Raw genomic sequence first — 25,863 nt, 5'->3', positions numbered from 1 at the left:
GGCCGGGCGCGGTTGCTCACGCCTGTTATCCCAGCACTTTGGGAGGCTGAGGCGGGTGGATCACGAGGTCAAGAGATCGAGACCATCCTGGTCAACATGGTGAAACCCTGTCTCTACGAAAATACGAAAAATTAGCTGGGCATGGTGGCGCACGCCTGTAATCCCAGCTACTCAGGAGGCTGAGGCAGGAGAATTGCCTGAACCCAGGAGGCAGAGGTTGCGGTGAGCCGAGATCGCGCCATTGCACTCCAGCCTGGGTAACAAGAGTGAAACTCCATCTCAAAAAAAAAAAAAGAAAAAGAAAAAAGATACAAGAACCTTACAATTATTTCTGGTGACACAAGGTGCATAAAAGAATGTTAAGAACCTTGGTCCTCTACTGCTTCACTGGGTATCAGCACTTGGGATTTTTTTTTTTTTTTCTTTTGAGATGGAGTTTCGCTCTTGTTGCCCCGGCTGGAGTACAAAGGCTGGATCTCGGCTCACTGCAACCTCCGCCTCCTGGGTTCAAGCGATTCTCCTGCCTCAGTCTCCTGAAGAGCCAAGGTTACAGGCATGTGCCACCATGCCTGGCTAATTTTGTATTTTTAGTAAAGACAGGGTTTCTCCATGTTGTGTCAGGCTGGTCTCGAACTCCCGACCTCAGGTGATCTGCCCACCTTGGCTTCTCAAAGTGAGCCACCGCGCCTGGCCGGCCAGTAGTTGGGTTTTCTAAAAACCTGTTACAACTCGGGGTAGGTTCCCAGATAGAGGCTGGAAGCAACTTCTGAAGGCATCCAGTCCACTTCTGAGACTCAGTCCTTAAACAGGGAGAGATCCAGATACCAAACATGACCCGGATGAAAAATGAAATCCCCCAAGATCATGGGAGAGGACCCTCCTTACCCACTGCTTTGGTTTCTTGGTTGCTCTGTGAAAATCTTCCACCAGAGTCACAATTTCCTTGCTGCTCATTGGACACTGATGCCTGACGCGAGCCTGGATCTCCGGGGGCAGAATGGTCAGGAACTGCTCCATCACCAGAAGCTCCACAATCTGCTCTTTGGTGTGCAGCTCAGGTTGCAGCCACTGACGGCAGAGCTGTCTGAGCTGGGAGAGCGCCTCTTGGGGTCCAGACACCTCTTGATAACAAAAGCGTCTGAAGCTCTGGCGGCAGAGCTCAGGATCCGGGCAGTTCTTTTGCGAAGTAGGCTCCCGTTTCTCTTCTAGTTTTGTTATTATATGTCTCTCTTGCTTAGAGGAGTCTTCAGTGTTCGAGCTCAAAGTTATCTCCATTTTAGCTGCCATTTTGGGGATCGGGAGACAACTCTCTCCTTGTAAGGGTTAATTAAGCCTTTGTGATCATGACCCTCGAGGAGTCTCTCCGAATGCCAGAAAGACGCTAGAAACGAAGGTTTTCTCAGGATGTTAGGGAGAACGGGATGCAGAGACAAAACCTCCTCACTCGCGAGTCTTTAGCCCAAACTCAAGACAACGCGACCTCTGGGAGTGGGAACGAGTTTTGTCTTCCTGTCGGTTTTTTGCAGTTTTGCAAAGGGGAAAAGTCATAACGTCCTAAAAGGACTCTGGGGAAAAAATACTTCTTTGATTCAGTAGCAAGCACACAGGTCTCGCTCGGGGGAAATGAGAAATACGCTCTAACCGGCGGGTGGAGCGGAATCCCTAGAAAAGTTCAAGCTGTCACAGGTAGCTTGCCCCAAGTCTCCCGCATCCCGGCGGAAACCGACCTGACGCAAGTCGTTGGGAGCTAAACGGTACAACCGAGCAAGGCCACAGCGTCAGCCGGGGGTGTGAGGCGGCGGAGAGCCTCCCGCACCAGAGCGAGGTGGCTGCTGGCTGCCGAGGCGCCGCAGGCCCGGCGGCTCCGGCCTCCAGGGCGGCCCCGCGGCCCAGCCAGCCCCGGGCCTGGCGAAGCTGCCGCAACCCACTGCGCAGTTGAACTCCACGGCCGGTGCGAGCTCGGGCTGGCGCCTGCGACAACACTACCTCGAGCTGCCCGGCGTCCCGCACCCACCTGCAGTGGACTCACCTCTCTGGGAACTCGGGACTGGGGAACTGGGGACCCGGCACCAGCGAGCACGGGCTGGGGGCGGTGTCCATGCCTCTCGCCGCGGAGACGCCCACTGGCTGCTGAGGAACTACCGAGAGGGCCCGCCTCCTGCCCAAGGGATTGGCTCCTCGAGGGTATCATCTACCGTCTATTGGCTGCTGCGTCTGTCAATGCCGTCGCAATGCATCCCGGGAGCTGCAGTCCGACTGCTCGGCTTGCGGGCGTGTGCCGGGGCGTGCGTAGTGGGCGGTTGAGCACCGCGAATCGCGCAGTTGACTTCCGGCCAGGAGGATGCGGGTGTTTGGGGAGTCGCGAGTGCTGGTATCTGGTGAGTTCTTCGCTTCCTCGCGGCCGGCGGGACTAACGGCTGGGCCCTGCGACGGCTGCGGAGCCCTTCCCCGCTGGGAGTCTTCTCCGAGGCGTTTGGGTCCGGCCTCGATGGGCGTCTCCGTGGGACTGGCGGCCTCCCTCGGGCCGGTAGTCCCCATAAGCTCCGCTATCACCGTGCCCCGCCTCCACTGCGCGCATCACTTGGAGCCGGAGCGCCGGTACCCCGGGACTCCCCTGGGCTTGATCCTGCTGCTCATCTCGTCCCTGTTTGGCCCACTCCCTACTCCTGTTTGGCCCACTCCCTACTCATCCGCAGCGCCTGACCCTAGCACCGAGTGTGTTCTGAGTACTGAGTAAATAGTTGCTAAGTGAAAAACCTATCAGTCCGGCCCCCCATCCTCGTGCTGCATTTTTTCCAAGTGTTAGGGCCATCGCTACAATAAAGTAAAATTTTCAGAGAACATCATTTTAAAATTTAATGATGAACCGGGCGCGGTGGCTCACACCTGTAACCCCAGCACTTTGGGAGGCCGAGGCGGGTGGATCACGAGGTCAAGAGATCGAGACCATCCTGGTCAACATGGTGAAACCCCGTCTCTACTAAAAATACAAAAAATTAGCTGGGCACGGTGGCGGGTGCCTGGAATCCCAGCTACTCGGGAGGCTTAGGCAGGAGAATTGCCTGAACCCAGGAGGTGGAGGTTGCGGTGAGCTGAGATAGCGCCATTGCACTCCAGCCTGGGTAACAAGAGCGAAACTCCGTCTCAAAAAAAAAAATAACTATGAGTGGGATGTAAGGGGTCAAGAGGGGTCAAGGTTCCGCCTCCTGCATGAAGTTAGGAGAGCATTTATTAAATTATTCTTCAGCCAGGTAAGGTACAGGATGTGAGAACATGTGCAAGGCAAGGGGTGCAGGTTCTAGTCCTGGCCTTGCTACCTAGGAGCTATGCTATGTGATGCTTTAAGCAAGATACTTCATCGCTCTCAGTTTGTTCTCTGGCTGAAAAGCAGTGCTAACAATAATAATGCCCTTGATTTCTCTATCTCTAGCAGCACTGAAACGTAGAGAAGTTAAGTGAAGGCAGTTCAGGTTCTTTGACAAAAAGGAACCCAAATCCATTTAAAAAATATAACTAAAAAATTACTAAGGGAAGGCCGCGCGCGGTGGCTCACGCCTGTAATCCCAGCACTTTGGGAGGCCGAGGTGGATGCATCACGATCCTGGTCAATAAGGTGAAACCCCATCTCTACTAAAAATACAAAAATTAGCTGGGCACGGTGGCGCACACCTGTAATCCCAGCTACTCGGGAGGCTGAGGCAGGAGAATTGCCTGAACCCAGGAGGCGGAGGTTGCGGTGAGCCGAGATCGTGCCATTGCACTCCAGCCTGGGTAACAACAGCGAAACTCCGTCTCAAAAAAAAAAAATTACTAAGGGAGATTCTGCTGAAGAAAAACAAAAGAATTGGAAATGTTTAATTTATATATATATATATAAATTATTTCATAAAAATGGGGTTTCACTATCTTGACCAGGCTGGTTTTGAACTCCTGACCTTGTGATCCACTCGCCTCAGCCTCTCAAAGTGCTGGGATTACTGGTGTGAGCCACCATGCCCACCTATTTAATTAAAAAAAATAATAACATTTACCATTGTAACCATTTTTAAGTGTCCAGCTCAGTACTGCTTGAGTATCTTCATATTGTTATGCATGCTGGATCCATTTTAATACCAGCTAGTGAGGGTATATCAGCTCTTGTAGAAAATATAAATTATCCGCTTTAATCTGTGTTTTAAGTAGGTAACACCCAACACAAACTAATTAAAAAACACTGCCTTCGCTGGGTGCCACTGTAATCCCAGCACTTGTGGGAGGCCAAGGTGGGAGGATCACTTGAGCATAGGAGTTTGAGACCAGCCTGGGCAACATAGTGAAACCCCATCCCTACAAAAAGTGCAAAAGTTAGCCTCTATTTAAAATTATTTTTAAGGTTGGGAATGGTGGCTCACACCTGTAATCCTAACACTTTGGGAAGTTGAGGTGGGTGGATCGCTTGAGTTCAGGAGTTTGAGACCAGCCTGGGCAACACAGACTCCATCTCTAAAAATAAAAAAAGGAAAACATATATAAAGTTTTTTTAAAGTTATTTAATTATTGTTTAGTTTTAAATTATATAAAACTATTTTTTAAATTAACTCTTTAAAAAAATATTGCCTTACATAAACTGGCCTTGGAGATCCGAACATGTTGTCAAGACTCCACTATATTGTCCTCATGTAAATAGGCTCACTCCTGTGGTGGAGGAGTGGAGTAGAGAGTGGGACATAGTTGTAGACAACTTTCTGGTCTTAACATTTGCCCAACTTTCCCTACCTCTTGTATGCAAATTCTGAGAAAAGAATTTTTTTTTTTTTTTAATTTTGTGGCGGAGTGCAGTGGCTCTCTCTCCGCTCACCGCAACCTCTGCCTCCCAGGTTCAAGCGATTCTCCTGCCTCAGCCACCTGAGTAGCTGGGACTACAGGTGCATGCCACCACACCCAGCTAATTTTTGTATTTTTAGTAGAGATGGGGTTTCACCATGTTGGCCAGGATGGTCTCGATCTTTTGACTTCGTGATCCACCTGCCTCGGCCTCCCAAAGTGCTGGGATTACAGGCGTGAGCCATCGAGCCTGAGAAAAGAATTTTGATAGGCCCAGCTGTGTGTCATATAGCCACTTCTGCGGAGGCGGGTGTTGTAATAATACCCCACCAGAACCACTGGGAGGAACTTTTCCACAAAGGAAGAAGACGCTGCTATCAGAAGTGGGGAAGGAATGCTGGAAAATAAAAACATACAGCAAACCTCAACAGTCGCTTGTCCATGTTGTGTGTCTGTAGAGTAAAAGTGATAGAGAAGTTAATCAAGAAACACACACACACTAGTTCTCCCCGGAAGAGAGGGGGGCAATAGAGAACATGAGTCCAGGCTTCTGGAGGATAGGGAAGGACAAGAAAAAGACCTAAGTATGTGTAGCAAGAAGGGAAGGGACAGGTGAACTACAGTGTCAGGAACAGTTTGAGTAACTCGCTAGCAGACACAGAATCTTGGCTGGGGAGAAGACTGTATTTTTTGGTATTGTAACTGCCCAGTGAATTCATCTTGCCCACTGCCTAGATAAACCCAGTTTATCAAGACAGGGGAACTGCAATAGAGGAAGAGTTTAATACATATAGAACCAGCTAAATGGGAGACTGAAGTTTTTTCATTCACGTCGGCTTCGCTGGAAATTCAGAGGCTAGGGCTTTGGCAGGCAGGTGGGTAGGGGAATGCTGACTGATTGGGCTGTTTTCCACAGCCCTTGAGTGCGCTTTTAGGAGCCACAGAGGAGTCCCTGGTCTGGGCGGGGCCCCCTGGTGTCAGAAATCAAAAACCTGAAAAGACATCTCAAAAGGCCAATCTCAGGTTCTACAATAGTGATGTTATTTAATTGCAGAAGTTGCAACTCTTGTGACCTCTGGATAATCATCTAATGATGCCTACATCTTAGCGGGATTCAGGCCCCTCTCATCCTTCTAACCTGGTAGTCTTTTTCTTTTTGAGACGGAGTTTCGCTCTTGTTACCCAGGCTGGAGTGCAATGGCGCGATCTCGGCTCACCGAAACCTCCGCCTCCTGGGTTCAGGCAATTCTCCCGCCTCAGCCTCCTGAGTAGCTGGGATTACAGGCGTGTGCCACCATGCCCAGCTAATTTTTTGTATTTTTAGTAGAGGCGGGGTTTTACCATGTTGACCAGGAGGGTCTCGATCTGTTGACCTCGTGATCCACCCGCCTCGGCCTCCCAAAGTGCTGGGATTACAGACTTGAGCCACCGCGCCTGGCCGGTAGTCTTTAATTAGTTTTACAAAGGCAGTTAAATTTGAGAAAAGGTTAATATTATTCAAACTATAAATTTTTCCCAAAGCTAGCTTGGCCCACACTCAGGAACGACAAAGGGCAGATGGGAGGTTAAAAGCAAGATGGAGTTGGTAAGATCATACCTCTTTTAGTGTCATAATCTCACTGTTAACAGTGTTTGCAAAGGCAGTTTCAGTATTTCTAGTGTTTTGGATCCTCGGCGTGGATTTGTGGACGGAGTAAAGGAAAGGGATAGAAAGTAAATCACAAGAACCAGAGTGAAGGAATGTGTGATAGGTTTATACTTTCTTTTTCTATCCTCTTCAGACATCCTTCAAGGTTGAGCCCTGTTTTTCAGTTGTGAGTCTCTGCACGTGTCTGATACTCTCATGTCCCATGGATTCCAGAAAGACACTCCTTGCAGGAGAACATGGCTTCCCAGTGATGTGAGAAGAGATGTAATCTGATCTCCAGGGTTCAGTGGCAACACAGTAAGCCAGTTTGTTGAAGCAAATGATGGCGGCAGAAAATAGTCTTCAGGCACACTCATCCTCAAGCAGAGATCCCACGCAGGGCCAGAAATCAGCCCCCCAAGGTAACAGCCCTGACTCCGAGGCCGCCCGTCAGCGCTTCAGGCAGTTTTGCTACCAGGAGGTAACTGGCCCCCATGAAGCTTTTAGCAAACTCTGGGAACTCTGTTGTCAGTGGCTGAGGCCTAAGACACACTCAAAAGAGGAAATCCTGGAGCTGCTGCTTTTGGAGCAGTTTCTGACTATCTTGCCAGAGGAGATCCAGACCTGGGTGAGGGAGCAGCATCCAGAAAACGGCGATGAAGGGCTCTGGTTGAGGATGTACAGAGAGCCCCTGGACAGCAGGTGAGAAAAGGGAGTTGGAACTTTGTGGTTTGGTTATGAAGAAGTTGGGGAATCCAGTTGCTGGAGAGGTGCTTGGTTGAGAAACACGCAGTAGCCCTCTGCTGGCCACAGGAGGTTTTGGCTGTCTTGGGTTGGTCCTATGCCCTTATTGTACAGGAAGAATTTCTCATCTGTGGATACAGCTGTGAGACATTCATATATTCAGTAATATTTGAAGTCCCTAAAGTGGTAAAAACACTCAGAAAAATTCTCAAAAACAAGACCAGTGAAAGGACAGCTGTCTTTCACTCAGGGGATGAGGAAAACTAGAGATGTTGGTGACTGAAAATCTAGTTTCTTGCTTGAAGCTTCTTTGAGGGTAGAGTGCCATGTTTGTATGCTCAACAAAAGTGTATCAGAGCCAGGCCTTGCCCTGCTTCTTGCTGTCAGGATTGTGTTCATTTTGGGACACTGATGGGTTCGTAAAATATCCTCTTGTGCTCAGGACTACATCTGAGATCTGATCAGTGTAACCAGCTTATATCTTCTGGGAGAAGGGAAGTGGGAAAGGCACAGGAAGAGGAAAAGCAACATGCCAGCTTCGGCTGTGGAAGAGTTGGTAGGAGGAAGGCAACTGAAATTGGGTAAGTCTGGGAGAGGCCTAGAGGAATGGAGGGCACAGGTCAGAGGAACGCTGGGTGGCCTGAGTGGGTCTGCAATCAGAGCAGGAAGCAGCTCACTGGGTGCCAGAGTCTGCCTGGCTGGAGTGGGAATGACCTAGGCGGCAGACATGCTCGTGTTTCTCAGTGAGGAGGTAGGGCTGTGCACCGTCTGTGGGAAGAGGAACGGCGAGGGGGGCTACAGTGAAATTTGGTAGGATTGAGGGTTTAATACTCTGACTTAATTTATAGAGGGAAAAAGCAGCTTGGTGGTGATGTGTCAGGGAAGAAGTTGAGGAAATGAGTCTGCAGTCTGTGGGACTGGGGCTCTTACTCAGAAGGAAGATTGAGTGGAGGGGTGCAGTAGCACTTGCATGAAGGTAGAGCTTGGGGAACTGAACTGTATAAATAGAGTGGGGATCCCAGTATGCTAATCATCATCCTAGCCCAGTTCCTCTTCCATCTCTCTGTTTGATGTTCTCCCCCCTTATCCTTAACCATCTAAGAACCACGCTTTTTTTTTTTTTTTTTTTGGATAGGGTTTTGCTCTGTCACTTAGGCTGGAGTGCAGTGCCATGAATGTGGCTCACTGTAGCCTCAACCTCCTGGGCTCAAGCGATCCTCTTGCCTCAGAGCCCAGGTAGCTGGGACTACAGGTGCATGCCACCATGCCAAGCTAATTTTTGTTTTTCATTAGAGATGAGGTTTTGTCATGTTGCTAAGGCTGGTCTTGACCTCCTGAGCTTAGGTAGTCCACCCACCTCAGCCTCCCAAAGTGCTGGGAATATAAGTGTTGAGCCACTGTGCCCAGCCACACTCTTAACATAAAAGAAAACAGTGCAGGAATGTATTGGTTAAACACCTGTTTGAAACCTGTTTATTAGTCTGTTCTCATGCTACTGTAAGGACATACTGACACTGGGTAATTTATAAAGAAAAGAGGTTTACTTGACTCACAGTTACCCATGGCTGGAGAGGCCTCAGGAAACTTACAATCATGTCAGAAGGGCAGCAAACACATCCTTCACATGGCAGCAGGAAGGAGATGAATGAGAACTGAGCAAAGGGGAAAGACTTTTATAAAACCATCAGATCTCGTGAGAATGTACTATCACTAGAGTAGTATGGGAGAAACTGCCCCCATGATTCAATTACCTTCCACCGGTTCCTTCCCACTACACATGGGGATTATAGGAACTAAGAATGAAGATGAGATTTGGGTGGGGACACAGCCAAATCGTATCACCTATCATGAAAGCAGAGAGCAAGAAAGTGAAGGTGGGAAGCAGTAAAGGAGTTGATATAATTTCTCGGGATCCCACTTACCTCTCAGCATCTCTCCTCATTTTAAGGATGTTATAAGCATGGGACTTAAAGAATAAAAATGGCTCTGAAAGACAAAAGTTGATTTTAAGTGACTATGATATTGGGGATTTTACAGTGAACAGGACAGGTATGGGCCCTGGCCTGCTGGAGCCTGCAGTCCATGGGGGGAAACACAATTGTAAATCAAAAGTAAACCATAAAGATGGTTTCAGATGAATGCTTGGAAGGAAATGAGTAGAGTGATGGGATAACTGCAGAGCTGGGAGACAGGTGGTGAGGCAGGGCCTCTCTGACATGACAGTGAAGGAGGAGAAGGAGCCAGTTGTCTCAGGAGCTGGAGGAGAGGACTCCAGACAGAGGGCACAGCACATACCATGAGCCTAAGGTGGGAGAGGACTTGTCAGGTTCGAGAGGAAGAAGGGAGGGCTTGTGGCTGGAACTCAGAGATCCCGGAAGAGTGATATGAGAGAAAGGGAGGAGGCAGGGCAGAGTCATGCTGGGCCTTTTAGGCTGCAAAGAAGAGTTTGGATTTTATTTTGTGTGTAGTGGGAAGCCACTGAAGAGTGTTGTTACTACAGGACCTTAGATTTTAAAGAGATCACACTGGATTCCATGTAGAAAGAATGGATTGAAGGGTCCAGCAGTAGAGAGGATGCAGACAGCAGATAGTGTCCTGGACCCAGATGGAGCCAGGGGATGGAGAGAGAGGACCATTTGAGGTCTTTTTTTTTTTGAGATGGAGTCTCTGTCGCTCAGGTTGGAGTGCTCTGTTGCCCAGGCTGGAGCACCCACCCACCTCACTGCAACCTCCACCTTCCAGGTTCAAACAATTCTCCTGCTTCAGCCTCCTGAGTAGCTGGGACTACAGGCACCCACCACCACATCCGGCTAATCTTTGTATTTTTATAGAGACAGGGTTTCACCGCATTGGCCAGGTTGGTCTTGGACTCCTAAGCTTGTGATCCGCCTGCCTCGGGCTCCCAAAGTGCTGGGATTACAGGCATGAGCTACTGTGCCCAGCCTCAAGGCTGGTATTGGATATGGGGGGACAGGAAATGGCCTACTGCTGAGTCATGGGGTCTTGCTGAAATGAAAGCTGACATTCTTTCTTCTAACAAATATATTCCGATTTTCTTTTTAAAGATGGGGTTTCACCTTGATGGACAGGCAGGCTCGTTTTGAACTCCTGACCTTAGGTGATCCACCCACCTTAGCCTCCCAAAGTGCTAGGATTACAGGCGTGAGCCACCGCGCCCAGCTCCTGATTTTTAACAGTTCTGGTATGCCAGGCTCTATGCTAGGTGCTTTCATATGAATAATCTTAACCACTTCTAAAGACCCAATTCTTTTTTTTTTTTTTTTTAAGGCAGAGTATTGCTGTATTGCTCCTGCTGGAGTGCAGTGGCGTAATCTTGAATCACTGCAACCTCCACCTCCCGGGATAAAGCAATTCTCCTGCCTCATCCTCCCAAGTAGCTGGGACTACAGGCGTGTGCCACCATGCCTAACTAACTTTTTGTATTTTTTTTTTTTTCAGTAGAGATTGGGTTTCACCATGTTAGCCAGGATGGTCGCAATCTCCTGACCTCGTGGTCCACCCACCTTGGCCTCCAAAAGTGCTGGGATTACAGGCGTGAACCACTGTGCCCAGCCTATTTTTCTTTTTCTTTTTGAGATGGAGTCTTGTTCTGTCATCAGGCTGGAGTGTAGTGGTGTGGTCTTGGCTCACTGCAACCTCCATCTCCCAGGTTCCAGTGATTCCCCTGCCTCAGCCTCCTGAGTGGCTGGCACGATAGGTGCAATGCCACCATGCCCAGTTAATTTTTTTGTATTTTAGTAGACAGGGTTTCACCTTGGCTAGGATGGTCTCGATCTCTTGACCTCATGATCTGCCCGCCTCGACCTCCCAAAGTGCTGGGATTACAGGCATGAGCTACTGCGCCCTCAAAGACCTAATTCTATTATTCTTCATTTTATTACGGCAGCAATGCAGTGGCTTCTGGCTGCTTCTCTTCTGCTTCCTTATGTTAAACACTATTTTTTCATTCCACTCTTAGGAGTTGTAAAGTGCAGCTTAGGCAGGAATTTGTAGTGATGGATAATGGGGTCTGTTCTCAGGTCTCAGATTCTGAGAAGGACTTGAAAGGACTCGTGGAGGAGATGGCCCGTTTGGGAGCAACCAGAGAATCACTGAGATACCACTGGAAACAGGAGGTTCAGCCAGAGGAGCCGACTTTGAAGGGATCACAGAGCTCACACCAAAGACCAGGGGAGCAGTCACAAGGTAAGCAGAAGCCTCTGTTCTCACCTGAGACAGGTGAGGAACAATCATTTATTGGAAACAAAGGTCTGAACTGGGTCCACCCAAGAGTTCCAGACAAAATGCCTTTGAAATATATCCCAAAAGTGGCTGGGCACGGAGGCTCATGCCTGTAACCCCACCGCCTTGGGAGATCAGAGAGGCAGATCAGCTGACGTCAGGAGTTCGAGACCAGCCTGGCCAACATTGTGAAACATCATTTCTACTGAAAATACAAAAAATTCGGCCAGGCGCGGTGGCTCACGCCTATAATCCTGGCACTTTGGGAGGCCGAGGCAGGTGGATCATGAGATCAAGAGATCGAGACCATCCTGGTCAACAAGGTGAAACACCGTCTCTCCTAAAAATAAAAAAATTAGCTAGCCATGGTGGTGCGCACCTGTAGTCCCAGTTACTCAGGAGGCTGAGGCAGGAGAATTGCCTGAACTCAGGAGGCGGAGGTTGCGGTGAGCTGAGATTGCACCATTGCACTCCAGCCTGGGTAACGAGCGAAACTCCGTCTCAAAAAAAAAAATGAGGCTGGGCGCGGTGGCTCAAGCCTGTAATCCCAGCACTTTGGGAGGCCGAGGCGGGTGGATCACAAGGTCAAGAGATTGAGACCATCCTGGTCAAAATGGTGAAACCCCATCTCTACTAAAGATACAAAAAATTAGCTGGGCATGGTGGCGCGTGCCTGTAATCCCAGCTACTCGGGAGGCTGAGGCAGGAGAATTGCCTGAACCCAGGAGGCGGAGGTTGCGGTGAGCCAAGATCACGCCATTGCACTTCAGCCCGGGTAACAAGAGCGAAACTCCATCTCAAAGAAAAAAAAAAAAAAAAAGGATCAGGTGTCATTAAAGGTGAACATGGTCACCCGCCCTCACTTTCTGCACAGCAGTTCTTCATATACTTGAAGACATTAAGTCCCCTTCCCCATCCGGCTTAATCTTTTCCAGAATACATTATTATTTTTGCCTTTCTTCTCGAGCTCTATTTTTTGTTTTTGCTTAATTGTTTTAGAAAACTTTTTTAATTAAAAAATCTTGGCTGGGTGTGATGGCTCATGCCTGTAACTTCAACACTTTGGGAGGCTGAAGCAGGAGGATCACTTGAGCCTAGGAGTTTGAGACCAGCCTGGGCATGATAACAAGATCCTGTCTTGCCCAAAAAAGAAAAAAAAAACGTTTCAATTGAGGTGAAGGTCACATAACATAAAATTAACCATTTCCAAGTGAACAATTCAGTGATGCTTGGTATATCCACAGTGTTACGCAGCCGTCACCTCTGTCTAGTTCCAAAACATTTTTATCATCCCGAAAAGGAAACTCTGTACCCATTAAGCAGTTGCTCTTCATTCTGTCCCCATGGATTTACCTGTTCTGGACATTTCATATAAGTGGAGTCACATGCACGATGTGACCTTTGGTGTCTGCCTTCTTTCGCTTTTCATGTTTTGAGCATGTATGAATACGTTGTTCCTTTTGATGGCTGAATAATGTTCCATTGCACAGATATACCAAGGTTCTGTATTTTTAAAGTCTTTTTCCATTGGCTAGATACTTGCTGCCTTTTCTGTTTAGTTGAAAGCTGCCATTACAGGTTGTTAGGTAATTTTTTTTAGGAGACAGGGTCTTGCTCTATCGCCCGGGCTGGAGTGCAGTGGTACCATCATAGTTCACTGCAGCCTCGAACTGCTGGGTTCAAGCAATCCTCCTGCCTCAGCTTCCCAAAGGTCTGGAATTACAGCCATGCACCACCACACCCAGCCTGAAAAACACTGTGTCTTGATGATGTTTAAGTTTGTAAACCTGTGTTGATAAAGTAGAAAACTGTCTAAGAGATTTTAGGGTTTTTGTTTTGTTTTGTTTTGTTTTTGAGATGGAGTTTTGTTCTTATTGCCCAGGCTGGAGTGCAGTGGCGTGGTCTTGGCTCGCTACAACCTCTGCCTCCTGGGTTCAGGCAATTCTACTGCCTCAGCCTCCTGAGTAGCTGGGATTACAGGCGCCCACCGTCATGCCCAGCTAATTTTTTGTATTTTTAGTAGAGATGGGGTTTTGCCATGCTGGGCAGGCTGGTCTTGAACTCCTGACCTCAAGTGATCTGCTGGCCTTGGCCTCCCAAAGTGCTGGGATTACAGGCATAAGCCACCGCGTCTGGCCAATTTTTAGTATTTTTTTAAGCAAAGTAAATACTGTTGTCAACATCTTTATAAACTTTGCCACTTAGCATTTATTTCCTTTTAATCTTCGGGAACACCTGTGCTCTCTGGTGTGTGATTTCCAAGGCTTTGGGACAGCAGGGGCTGTGAATAAAGAGAAGCAGGACTCACTGTGTTCCAGGCTGGGCTCCCTCTGCCTCCCAGGCCCACAGGGCACTCACAGACCAGCAGTGTTGTCCCCTCCCCAGGGTTCACATACCTCCGAGTTGCTGCTGAAGTTCCATTAACAAGTCATAAACATGATTCATTTTATTTGTACAATTGTTTTAAAAACTTTTTTCCTATTTTTTAAGTGATGTCACAGTCATATCTGTACAATTCTTAAAGTTGGAGATTTGAGAAAAAAATGTATTATCTTGGCCTGAAAAACAGAAAAGGTTTCTGTTACTGTGGTATCATGAAAGAGTACTGTGGTTATCTTTGGTATCATGAAAGAGTACTGTGGTTATCTTTGGTTTTATGAGAGTACTGTGGTTATCTTTCGTATTATGAGAGTACTGTGGTTATCTCTGGTATCATGAAAGAGTACTGTGGTTATCTTTGGTATTATGAGAGTACTGTGGTTATCTTTGGTATTATGAGAGTACTGTGGTTATCTTTGGTATTATGAGAGTACTGTGGTTATCTTTGGTATTATGAGAGTACTGTGGTTATCTTTGGTATCATGAAAGAGTACTGTGGTTATCTTTGGTATTATGAGAGTACTGTGGTTATCTTTGGTATTATGAGAGTACTGTGGTTATCTTTGGTATTATGAGAGTACTGTGGTTATCTTTGGTATTATGAGAGTACTGTGGTTATCTTTCGTATTATGAGAGTACTGTGGTTATCTTTGGTATCATGAAAGAGTACTGTGGTTATCTTTGGTATTATGAGAGTACTGTGGTTATCTTTGGTATCATGAAAGAGTACTGTGGTTATCTTTGGTATCATGAGAGTACTGTGGTTATCTTTGGTTTTATGAGAGTACTGTGGTTATCTTTCGTATTATGAGGGTACTGTGGTTATCTTTGGTATCATGAAAGAGTACTGTGGTTATCTTTGGTATTATGAGAGTACTGTGGTTATCTTTGGTATCATGAAAGAGTACTGTGGTTATCTTTGGTATTATGAGAGTACTGTGGTTATCTTTGGTATCATGAAAGAGTACTGTGGTTATCTTTGGTATTATGAGAGTACTGTGGTTATCTTTGGTATCATGAAAGAGTACTGTGGTTATCTTTGGTATCATGAGAGTACTGTGGTTATCTTTGGTTTTATGAGAGTACTGTGGTTATCTTTCGTATTATGAGAGTACTGTGGTTATCTTTGGTATCATGAAAGAGTACTGTGGTTATCTTTGGTATTTGAGAGTACTGTGGTTATCTTTGGTATCATGAAAGAGTACTGTGGTTATCTTTGGTATTATGAGAGTACTGTGGTTATCTTTGGTATCATGAAAGAGTACTGTGGTTATCTTTGGTATTATGAGAGTACTGTGGTTATCTTTGGTATTATGAGAGTACTGTGGTTATCTTTGGTATTATGAGAGTACTGTGGTTATCTTTGGGCGGCAGGGCTATGGAGAGATTTTTGTTTCCCACTATGATTCTCTTTAACTTTTTTTCCCCCAACATATATATTTTTCCTTAAAATGAAAAAAAAAAATTAACGCTCTTATGCCAAGAGGAATCTCATGAAAGGAGCCTCTCACCTCACAGCAGCTGTGGGCTCTGACAGTGGTTCTCAAACTTGCGTCTGTCTCAGTCTCATCTGGAGGTAGGGGTGTGATAAAAGAGTCCCAGGCCCCACCTCCAGAATTTCTGATTCAGAGGATCTGAGGTGAGGCCCCAGAATTTGTATTTCTGATGGGTTGCCAGGGGCTGCTGAAGGGGCTGGCCTAGGAGCCCACTCTGAGAGCCTCTGCTCTGTGCTGCTGTCTGGAAGCCGCCCTCTAATAGCGGCTGTTTTTTCCCCCAGCCTGTCTTGCTCCTCAGGCTCCCAGGAACCTGCCCCAAAACACAGGTCTCCACGACCAGGAGACAGGTGCTGTGGTCTGGACGGCTGGGTTCCAGGTGAGCTGTGGTTGATGCCTTCTGTTTCCTAAGTACCCACTCTCACCCCAAAATCCCCTTCTTTTCCAGAGACATGAGAAAGATTCTGTGTGGTCCCTGGGCTTCTTGGGTTGTTTTGATTCTGTCCACTCTGACATCATCACATGGCCCTACACCTGTCCCACGGGGGGTGACCTCCCCTGCCTTTGCTTTGCCCCTTATCTGACAACTGTGATCCTGTCTCTGCCCCCACCCCAGGCTAGACTGGTGCTATTCTATCGGTAGCAGCAGCTCCAATGTTGTTACAGGGACCAGCCATGTGTGACGACAGAGCTGCATCCCTCTGTCAGCAAGAATGGATGCGCCCAGGCCCTGCACAAAGGGCCGTCTACAGGGATGCCACACAGAGGAAGAACAGACATGCCTTGCTGGGTAAGGATCCATCTTCCCTCCAGGTCCAGGTGGATGTGTTCAGTTGTTCAGAGAGGCTGAAAGGACTTGAGAGTGAGGGAGACAGAGGGAGTGGGGAGACTATTGGGTGGAGGGAAAGGAGGAAGTAAATGGGGAACCAGAGCAGGCAAGAGAGACACAGGCAGAGATCAAAAGAAAGGGGCAGGCTGCACGCAGTGGCTCATGTCTGTAATCCCAAAACTTTGGGAGGCTGAGGCGGGCAGATCACCTGAGGTCAGGAGTTTGAGATCAGCCTGATCAACATGGTGAAACGCTGACTCTACTAAAAATACAAAAATTAGCTGGACGTGGTGACATGCGCCTGTAATCCCAGCTACTTAGGAGGCTGAGGCAGGAGAATCACTTGAACCCGGGAGGCAGAGGTTGCAGTGAGCTGAGATCGCACCATTGCACTCCAGTCCAGGAGACAGAGTGAGACTCTGTCTCAAAAAAAAGAAAAAAAGAGGAGGGGGGGTGGGTAGCATGTGTGACAGGCAGTCGAGCACATTGGAGGTGAAGGGTGAGGGGGCTGGGAAGCAAAATGTGACAGTGAGACAGAGTCAGAACAAGCAGTCCAGAGCCGGAGCCAGACAGGTGGCCACCAGGAGCACAGATGTGCAGGGCAGCTGAACACGTGCTTATGCGCACAGGTAGTGGTAGTTGCTTCTCCAGTAGCAGAGGAGATTAGCAAAACCACCCAACCAGGACAGTCTACTTTGTCCAGGCCCTCGGGGAGGAACCAGGCCCTTTCCCAGAGTCTCAGGAGAAGGTTCTGCCAAACAGACCACTCTCCTGACTTTCTCAAATCAGTTCTGTCCCATCTCAGTCAAATGCCTCGTCCTCAGCAGCCTCCCTGACCATCCAGATTCAGAGACAGACGCTCTGCAGCTCACTGGGCCTTGCTGTCTCCTCTGCTGTCTCACATGCAGGGTTCCCCATTCATGGTCTGAATGTTGGCTCTAGACTGGATCAAAGAGAGCATACAGGTACCCCAGATTATCATGGCTGCAGAGTGAGGCACATTTCTAAGAGTTCCACAAAGGAGACTGGAGGGGAAGTCCATGAAAAACCAGCAAAAGGGGAAGAAAAAAATCAGAGGTGATGCAAAACAACCAGACCCAGCAGATGAGAAAGTAGCAGGTGCACACTGGGTTTCTGAAGAATCTAGGATTTTCCTTTGTATTATGGGCAAGGCTCAGTTCTGTGAAAAACTCCAGATGCACCAGCAAAGTCACCAGCTGTGTGGGAAAGTTGCTGAGCTCTTGTGTGAACAAGATTTCCACCAGACTCTGGAGCAGTGTCAATGTCAAACCAAGTTCAGAAGCCTCTGGACCAGTTCCCATTGAGGGAGGTGAGGCTGCAGCCCAGAGCCCTGTGCCTTCTAAGAGGAGATGGAAGCTCTGCTGGCATCACAGGGACCCACCAGTTCTCCCAGGAGCTTGGCAGAACAGGGCTATTGAAGCCAAAGGGCCAGGCCAGGGGCCATGGACTCAGAAAGAGGTGGAGGATCTGGGCACAAGAGAGGACACAGTTAGCCCCCAAACTGATGACAAGTAGACAGGCCAGGCAGCCGGGAGCCCTCCCTGCCACCCCACGCTCCAGAGCCCGTGGGGCGAGGACCTCTTTGCCCCTGTGTCCTGGTACTGATTGCCTTTATGTAAACCACACCTCCACACTGGGGGCATTGTTGGGGTAAAAGCAGTTCGTTTTACCATGTGCAGGTGACATACAGGGAAAGTAGCATCTACTCTTAGGTTGTCTGGGTCACCCAGAGTATTATCTTTTCAGTGTGAAATTTGAAAGCCAAAGCCAGGTGTGTTTCCGTTTCCAAACTAGTGAATTATCTGAGTAGGTGTTATATCCAGATTTTGTTAACAGAACATAAAGGATGAAGACGCTGTTACGCTGGGTGAGCAGTGCCGCGTGATGCCCTGGACCGGTGACTGAACTCAAAAGGTTATCATTAGGAATCAGCTTCCACTGCAGCTTAGAACGCATGCAAATGACTGCCACACAGTCCCCTGCCATCCCTCCTCTGCTCTGTCCTCTGCCATCCCTCCTCTGCTCTGTCCTCTGCCATCCCTCCAGGAACTCCTGGTTCCCTGTGATCTACGGTAACCAGTACTGTGCTACTGCTGCCACACAAACCACCCGAAAGCCATTATTTCTCACCACTCTGTGGGTCAACTGAGTGGTTCTGCTGCTTCAAGATGTTGGCTGAGGTGCTGAGGTTGGAAGATCCAGCATGGCCTGTCACCTGGCTGGCAGATGATGGCGGCCACCAGCTAGGAGCTCAGCTGGGGCTCAGGTGGGTGCAGGCTCACGGTACTTTCCCACGTTCCGGGAGGAGCAGCCTCTGTGTGCAAGTGCTTGCTGAGCCTTTGCTGGCACTGTGTTGGCCAGACACAGTCAGTCACATGGCCAAGCCCAGGGTGGGAGGGGCTACACAAGGCTCTGAACACAGGCCCTGTGACACTGCCCCTGCCTCACTCCACAGTGTTGCCCTTCCCTGTGATCTGTGGTTTTTCCCCACTCTGTCCCCTGCCATCCCTCCAGGGACTCCTGGTTCCCTGTGATCTGTGGTTTTCCCTGCTCTGTCCCCTGCCAGGAACTCCTGGTTTCCTGTGATCTGTGGTTTTCCCTGCTCTGTCCCCTGCCATCCCTCCAGGAACTCCTGGTTCCCTGTGATCTGTGGTTTTCCCCGCTCTGTCCCCTGCCAGGAACTCCTGGTTTCCTGTGATCTGTGGTTTTCCCCGCTCTGTCCCCTGCCAGGAACTCCTGGTTTCCTGTGATCTGTGGTTTTCCCTGCTCTGTCCCCTGCCATCCCTCCAGGAACTCCTGGTTCCCTGTGATCTGTGGTTTTCCCCGCTCTGTCCCCTGCCAGGAACTCCTGGTTTCCTGTGATCTGTGGTTTTCCCCGCTCTGTCCCCTGCCAGGAACTCCTGGTTTCCTGTGATCTGTGGTTTTCCCTGCTCTGTCCCCTGCCATCCCTCCAGGAACTCCTGGTTTCCTGTGATCTGTGGTTTTCCCTGCTCTGTCCCCTGCCAGGAACTCCTGATTCCCTGTGATCTGTGGTTTTCCCTGCTCTGTCCCCTGCCATCCCTCCAGGAACTCCTGGTTCCCTGTGATCTGTGGTTTTCCCCGCTCTGTCCCCTGCCATCCCTCCAGGAACTCCTGGTTCCCTGTGATCTGTGGTTTTCCCCGCTCTGTCCCCTGCCATCCCTCCAGGAACTCCTGGTGTCCTGTGATCTGTGGTTTTCCCTGCTCTGTCCCTGCCATCCCTCCAGGAACTCCTGGTTTCCTGTGATCTGTGGTTTTCCCTGCTCTGTCCCCTGCCATCCCTCCAGGAACTCCTGGTGTCCTGTGACCTGTGGTTTTCCCTGCTCTGTCCCTGCCATCCCTCCAGGAACTCCTGGTTTCCTGTGATCTGTGGTTTTCCCTGCTCTGTCCCCTGCCATCCCTCCAGGAACTCCTGGTTCCCTGTGATCTGTGGTTTTCCCTGCTCTGTCCCCTGCCAGGAACTCCTGGTTTCCTGTGATCTGTGGTTTTCCCTGCTCTGTCCCCTGCCATCCCTCCAGGAACTCCTGGTTTCCTGTATCTGTGGTTTTCCCTGCTCTGTCCCCTGCCATCCCTCCAGGAACTCCTGGTTTCCTGTGATCTGTGGTTTTCCCTGCTCTGTCCCTGCCATCCCTCCCCTCCTTTGCCAGGAACTCCTGGTTTCCTGTGATCTGTGGTTTTCCCTGCTCTGTCCCTGCCATCCCTCCCCTCCTTTGCCAGGAACTCCTGGTGTCCTGTGATCTGTGGTTTTCCCTGCTCTGTCCCTGCCATCCCTCCAGGAACTCCTGGTTTCCTGTGATCTGTGGTTTTCCCTGCTCTGTCCCCTGCCATCCCTCCAGGAACTCCTGGTTCCCTGTGATCTGTGGTTTTCCCTGCTCTGTCCCCTGCCAGGAACTCCTGGTTTCCTGTGATCTGTGGTTTTCCCTGCTCTGTCCCCTGCCAGGAACTCCTGGTTTCCTGTGATCTGTGGTTTTCCCTGCTCTGTCCCCTGCCATCCCTCCAGGAACTCCTGGTTTCCTGTGATCTGTGGTTTTCCCTGCTCTGTCCCTGCCATCCCTCCCCTCCTTTGCCAGGAACTCCTGGTTTTCTGGCCTCAGCATGTGCCGTTCTTGCTGCTTCTTCGGGCTTCTCCTGCACCTCATCTTGTCCAGTTGCAGGACAGTACAATGTCTTTTTGAGCTCTGTATTGAGATTTGTATTACTAAATATACATGGATAATATAATAAGGTGAGATATGAAAGAGCCTTGAAGGCTCTTTTATTTTTGAACCTGGGTTTTTAACTTATTGAGTTGAAATTCACATGACATGAAGTTAACCACGTAAAGTGAACAATTCTTTGGCTTCCAGCACATTAACAGTGTTGTGTGATTACCGCCTCTATCCAGTTCCAGAACCTCCCCTCACTCCAAAATAAGCTCCTACAACCATCCAGCAGTTTCTCCCCATCCTCCCCCTGCAAACCCGTGGCAGATACCAGTCTTCATTCTGTCTCTGTGGATTAATCTGTCCTGAGTGAATTAATTCATGTCATGGGACCCGTAACTTTAATTTCTACAACATTAGGCTTATTGAATGACAGCTTGTATTCCTTACACACTTTGGGTTTCTTGTCAATCATTCAGGATCCTTTTTTTTCTTTTTTCTATATCCAGTGAAGCTGTCCTTCAAGATCAGGATCCTGAAAGATGAGAGATAAGAACTGAGACAGAGAATGGGGAGGACAAATCATTCTTTCTACAAATATTAATTTAGTGCCTGCGGTATCTCAGGCCTAGTTCTAGGTCATTAGGGATACAACAGTGAAAAGACAGATAAAGATTGCTGCCCTGTGGGAAGGGACAGACCGTAGCATCATCAGTAAGCGGCAGAAGACGTATGAGGGCCATAAGCACGATGGGAGAGAAGGAGCAGAGGCTGGTTTGCAGTTTTCAGTGTGGGTCCTCAGGGTCGCCTTCAATGAGAAAATGACATTTGAAAAGACTTGCAGGAGGAGGAGAGATGAGCCTTGCAGCCATGTCATACATGGAGGAAAGGTGTAAGACAGACAAAATGGCTCGGGCTGGAGCAAGGTGGAGTAATATTTTTAAAAAGACCACTTTGAGTATTTGACTTTATTTGGCACTTTATGTAAACATTTGTTTGTGTCTCTTTGGTGTAGAGACTTCTACAGGACTGTGACCTTGAAGGCAGGGTTCATGTCATATTTCTATTCACATTTCTCAGGAACTGGCGTTGCAGGCCCTCAGAGGGTGGTAGTTGAATTGAATGACAAAGGAGGGGACTCCCTCTGGCTGCTGGGTTCAAAGTAGGAGGTCCAGAGTGGAAGCAAGAGGACCACATAGGCTCTGGCAGTGATCTAGGCATAAGGCGGTGGCAGCTCAGTGTGGAGTAGGGGGTGACAAGAAGAGGCTGGCGCCCTTCAGAGCATCACTACCAGATGTTGGAATGCACTTGTTGGGACAGCTCTAGTGAAATCAGTCCTCACGAACTGGCCCAGATGGGCAGCAGGAGTGTGTGGTGAGACTTGAGTAGCCAGTCATCGTGAACTGCTCTTCTCAGGTGTTTACTGCTTACTCTTACCTTGGTTTGTTAACTGCTGTCATTTAGTTTCTTGTATCTACAAGTATGACAGGAGATATAAACAGACAGAGATGGGCCAGATGAGGAGGTATTCCTGTATCGGGGAGGGAACAGGCATATGTATCCTTAAAACCAGTTCCTCTCTCCTCTGAATCTTTGCTTTCCTCTGAGCATCACCTCTTCACTGTGTCCTCTTATGTGGCCACCCTCAGGAAGTCCCACAGCTGTCAAGGCAGGCAAGGGGAAATGAGTAGGATTGAGGATAATTAAAGAAAAATTACAAAGGCAGCTTTAGTAAATAACCCTACAAGTCCTTCTCAGTGGAGGGAATGCCTTTTGTATTATACTAAAGTTCTCACGTTTGAGAAAAAAGGCCACAGTGAGATTTCTTCCTAGAAATAACAGTAGCCAGTTGTGGCATACTTTGAGAAACCAGGATGTAACTTTTTAAGCTGCTAAAACCCCGAACTGCAGTATGTACAGTCCTCCCTGATCTAACTGACAGATCGGATCGACCTCTTCTTTGTCTCCCAGCAACAGGTGTGCCCTGGGGCTGTGAAGAGACCAGGACACTCCTGGCTATTCTTAGTAGTTCTCAGTTTTATGGAAAACTCCAGACCTGTCAGCAGAACAGCCAGATCTACAGGGCCATAGCGGAACGACTGTGGGAGCAGGGCTTTCTGCGGACCCCAGAACAGTGTCGAACCAAGTTCAAAAGCCTACAGTTGAGTTACTGCAAAGTGAGGAGAGGCTGTGTGCCTGAGCCTTGTGTCTTTTGTGAGGCAATGGATGCTTTCTCAAACCCCTGGGCCTCTGGGCCTCCTATGGCAAGAAGGAAGTGATACCGAGGCTGGAGAGCTGAGTCGGCAGAACAGGGGGCCCGCAGTGGTAGAAGATGGCCCTGTGGATGGCGCAGGCAGGGATGAAGAGGACTGAAGCCATCCTGGCCAGGAAGTCAGGAGACTTGACCTGCCAGTGCTGTTCCCACACAGACTTGGTAAGACTCCCCTGACTCTGAAGGTCGAAGGATCAGAAAGTCCACCGTGGAGGCCACGAGCCTAGCAGTCAAGTGGGAGCCGTCACTGAGCCTGGCATCATCATCATCATCTGGATGTGTGACCCTGCCTAAACCAGCAGTTTTAGTTTTCACGGAGTTTAAAGATGATTCCCCTTGCATAAAGAGCCCTGATTTTGCATTTTCCAACTTTTCACTAAGTTCATGTCATCTTTTCTGAGTTTCAGTACTTTGCATCCTCACATTGCTGGTTAGGCCTCCAGACCAGGTTCCATCTTCTCCCTCGTTCTCTAGCACGACAATGCCTTTTACAGCCTGAGTGTGTGCCGGCTGGGTACTTAGCACCTTGTTTTCTTCCTGTTTGAGCTGGCCAAACCCAGGGATGCCTTTTGTTGTTCTGCTGGCAGAAGTTAGATTACTCAAGAATTGAGAGTATACCTATAAACAGACTGGCAGGTGACACAGAGCTTGATGCCTTGCCTCAGTTTGTCATTGTGTCAGAACATCCAAAAAAAGATAGGATAAAAGTTGGAGTTTAGGGCATAATTTTCCTGTAATGATATGGAGCTCAAAAAAAAATTTTTTTTTTTGAGACGGAGTTTCACTCGTTACCCAGTGCAATGGCATGATCTCGGCTCACTGCAACCTCTGCCTCCTGGGTTCAAGCAATTCTCCTGCCTCAGCCTCCTGAATAGCTGGGACTACAGGCGCACACCACCATGCCCAGCTAATTTTTATATTTTTAGTAGAGACGGAGTTTCACCTTGTTGACCAGGATGGTCTCGATCTCTTGACCTCGTGATCCACCTGCCTTGGCCTCCCAAAGTGCTGGGATTACAAGCCTGAGCCACCGTGCTCGGCCTCAAAAATATTACAATTAGAAAATAAAAAGCTGTTAGCAGAAGACTTAATCTTATGAAGAATTTCAATTAGATGTTTCTTCTATATAGTGTAATTATAACTCTTTGCATTACATTGTTTTCCTTCTCTATAGTCTATTGGATTTCTGTGGGTTTTTCTTTCAGGTTTTGAGATCAAGAATGAGATAGAAAATGTAAAATGGGATGATTTGGAGGAAGTAGAAATGAACAAGGCTTTACAGAGAAAGTCTACAGGAGAAGTTTTTTGGCACTCTGAGCTACAGAAGGACTTGGAGAGTGAGCCTACATCAAGAAGGCAATGCAGAAACTCACCAGGGGAGAGTGAGGAGAAACCCCCATCCCAGGAGAAGATGAGTCTCCAGAGTTTTTGTGTCAGGGACAAAGTCTGTACACATATCCTGTGTGGGAAAAACTGCTCTCAGAGTGTGCACTCTCCCCACAAGCCAGCGCTCGAACTGGAAAAAGTATCTCAGTGTCCCGAATGTGGGAAAACCTTTAGCCGAAGGTCTTATCTTGTTCGACATCAGAGAATCCACACAGGCGAGAAGCCTCACAGGTGCAATGAGTGCGGGAAAGGCTTTAGTGAGCGCTCCAACCTCACTGCCCACCTACGAACTCACACGGGGGAGAGGCCCTACCAGTGTGGGCAGTGTGGGAAAAGCTTCAACCAGAGTTCCAGCCTCATTGTCCACCACAGGACCCATACAGGGGAGAAGCCTTACCAGTGCATTGTCTGTGGAAAAAGGTTCAACAACAGTTCCCAGTTCAGTGCTCACCGGCGCACCCACACTGGGGAGAGCCCATACAAGTGTGCAGAGTACGGGAAAAGCTTCAACAATAGCTCCCACTTCGGCGCCCACCGGAAAACCCACACTGGTGAAACGCCTTACAGGTGCTCTCACTGTGAGAAAAGCTTCACTAAGAACTCTGCCCTCACCCGTCATGAGACAGTACACACAGAAGTAGGTCTCTCATCACAGGAAGGAAGAGATGTATTATGAGTGTGTAGGAAACCTGTCATATCAGTTCCTTAGAGCTTTCTTCCGAGGAGAGACCTAGCCAGTCTCCGGCTTAGCAACAGACTTACTAACTACTGGATCTTAAGAGCCATGTCCAGGAACAGGAGTCAGCACAAGGATACTGACCTTCTGGTTGTGCCTGTGACTGCAGAGTCCTGTCTTACTGTGGCTTAAAGTTTGATGGAGAGAAAGCTGTAGGATCCATAAATTCTGCCAGGAAACCAGGATCTTCCTGTTCCTAACACTGAGAATGGGCACCCAGTGGCCTGAGAACACTTTCTGAGCTCATGTGGTCCTCACGCAGGCTGAGAAAGAAAGTGTCCCTGCTCCGAAGCACAGGTAGAAGTTAAGAACCTGAATCTCTTCTAAACCAATAACTGACCTGTAGGCACCCACCATACCACTGCTACCTTCAGGGCAGAAGACACTCCTCTTTACCACCTAGCCATCACAAAAGGAAGGAAGGAGGGTTAAGCCATTGGACAATCTGAATTTGTTTCCCTAAGTGACTTAATCTTAGAGCAAGCATAACATCCAGGTTAATTTTTGTAAGATTTCTCCTGTTATTACCACCCTCATAGTTCCCGATTGACTCTTAAAGTAAGTGGTTTATAGACATTACTATTTCTGATAATAGTTTACAAACTATAAACAAATCTATAAGCATTGCTGTTTCTGAAGAAAGTAAAGTTGTGTCTCCCCCCAGTTCCTTGGCCTTTGGTTGTAAGTTGTAATTTTCTCCTTTAGAAACTATACTCATGCAGAAGCCTGTAGGGTCCTGAAAATGATAGAAGTGTAGAGTCTGCTTCAGGGCAGTAGGACATGCAGAGGAGTAATGGGGAGTAAAGGGGAAGGAAATGGGGAAAACAGGAAATGAATCAGGTTGGGAAAAGTTTGTGCCGTCATGAGAAGGAAGATCACAGATGCAAGGGAAAAGCAGGTACATCAGGAGGCTGACTTCTGAAGAGTCAGTAGATGAGAATGGCACGTGAAAGGAAGGGTGGGTGTGAGAGGCACTGGGAACCAAACTTAAAATCCATCCATGATGAGTCACAGATACTGGATAACAAGTGGGACATGGTCTGTGGTTGTTGGCTGATGCACACATGGTAATAGGATATTGTCTAAGGTACGGCGAAAAACAGGCATCACGGTCTCTTCTTGAGCCTTTTTGAAGAGTTGACCATTTGCCCCAGGAATACTTGCCAGCAGC

The 25,863-nt window shown here is 48.5% G+C and overlaps 3 protein-coding genes across 10 annotated transcripts in view; 1 reads left to right on the top strand and 2 right to left on the bottom strand.

Annotated features, from left to right (window-relative positions):
- Positions 1 to 2,253, bottom strand: part of ZNF174 (zinc finger protein 174) — a 32,813-nt gene extending 30,560 nt beyond the window's left edge. For 4 of the 6 annotated variants that reach the window (XM_035266744.3, XM_035266755.3, XM_078344519.1 and 1 more), the window contains exon 1: positions 886 to 2,110. In XM_035266744.3, coding sequence (XP_035122635.1) covers positions 886 to 1,287 — 402 coding nt within the window. In that variant the 5' untranslated portion in view covers positions 1,288 to 2,110. Of the gene's footprint in view, positions 1 to 885 lie in introns of all 6 variants that reach the window. The other 2 variants (XM_035266743.3, XM_017978675.4) reach the window with 2 other exon arrangements.
- A 4,381-nt stretch (positions 2,254 to 6,634) lies between these two features.
- Positions 6,635 to 25,355, top strand: ZSCAN32 (zinc finger and SCAN domain containing 32). Its single transcript, XM_003734402.6, is given in 8 exon segments — positions 6,635 to 7,089; positions 7,092 to 7,132; positions 11,215 to 11,380; positions 15,573 to 15,667; positions 15,955 to 16,078; positions 22,270 to 22,561; positions 22,563 to 22,732; positions 23,776 to 25,355. Coding segments are annotated over 8 exon segments (2,064 nt in total). The 5' UTR covers positions 6,635 to 6,770; the 3' UTR covers positions 24,633 to 25,355.
- Positions 13,848 to 25,863, bottom strand: part of ZNF75A (zinc finger protein 75A) — a 55,114-nt gene continuing 43,098 nt past the window's right edge. For 2 of the 3 annotated variants that reach the window (XR_004731668.3, XM_009009052.5), the window contains one exon: positions 20,683 to 20,833. Coding sequence is in view for 1 of the 3 variants with exons in the window: in XM_009009052.5 (XP_009007300.1) it covers positions 20,826 to 20,833 (8 nt within the window). In the remaining 2 variants the exon portion in view is untranslated. Of the gene's footprint in view, positions 13,975 to 20,682; positions 20,834 to 25,863 lie in introns of those variants that run through there. The other variant, XR_013524541.1, reaches the window with a different exon arrangement.

The sequence above is a fragment of the Callithrix jacchus genome, chromosome 12 (assembly GCF_049354715.1).
Source record: "Callithrix jacchus isolate 240 chromosome 12, calJac240_pri, whole genome shotgun sequence".
NCBI classification, from domain to species: domain Eukaryota; kingdom Metazoa; phylum Chordata; class Mammalia; order Primates; family Cebidae; genus Callithrix; species Callithrix jacchus.
This window is presented reverse-complemented; position numbering and strand designations above follow the sequence as displayed.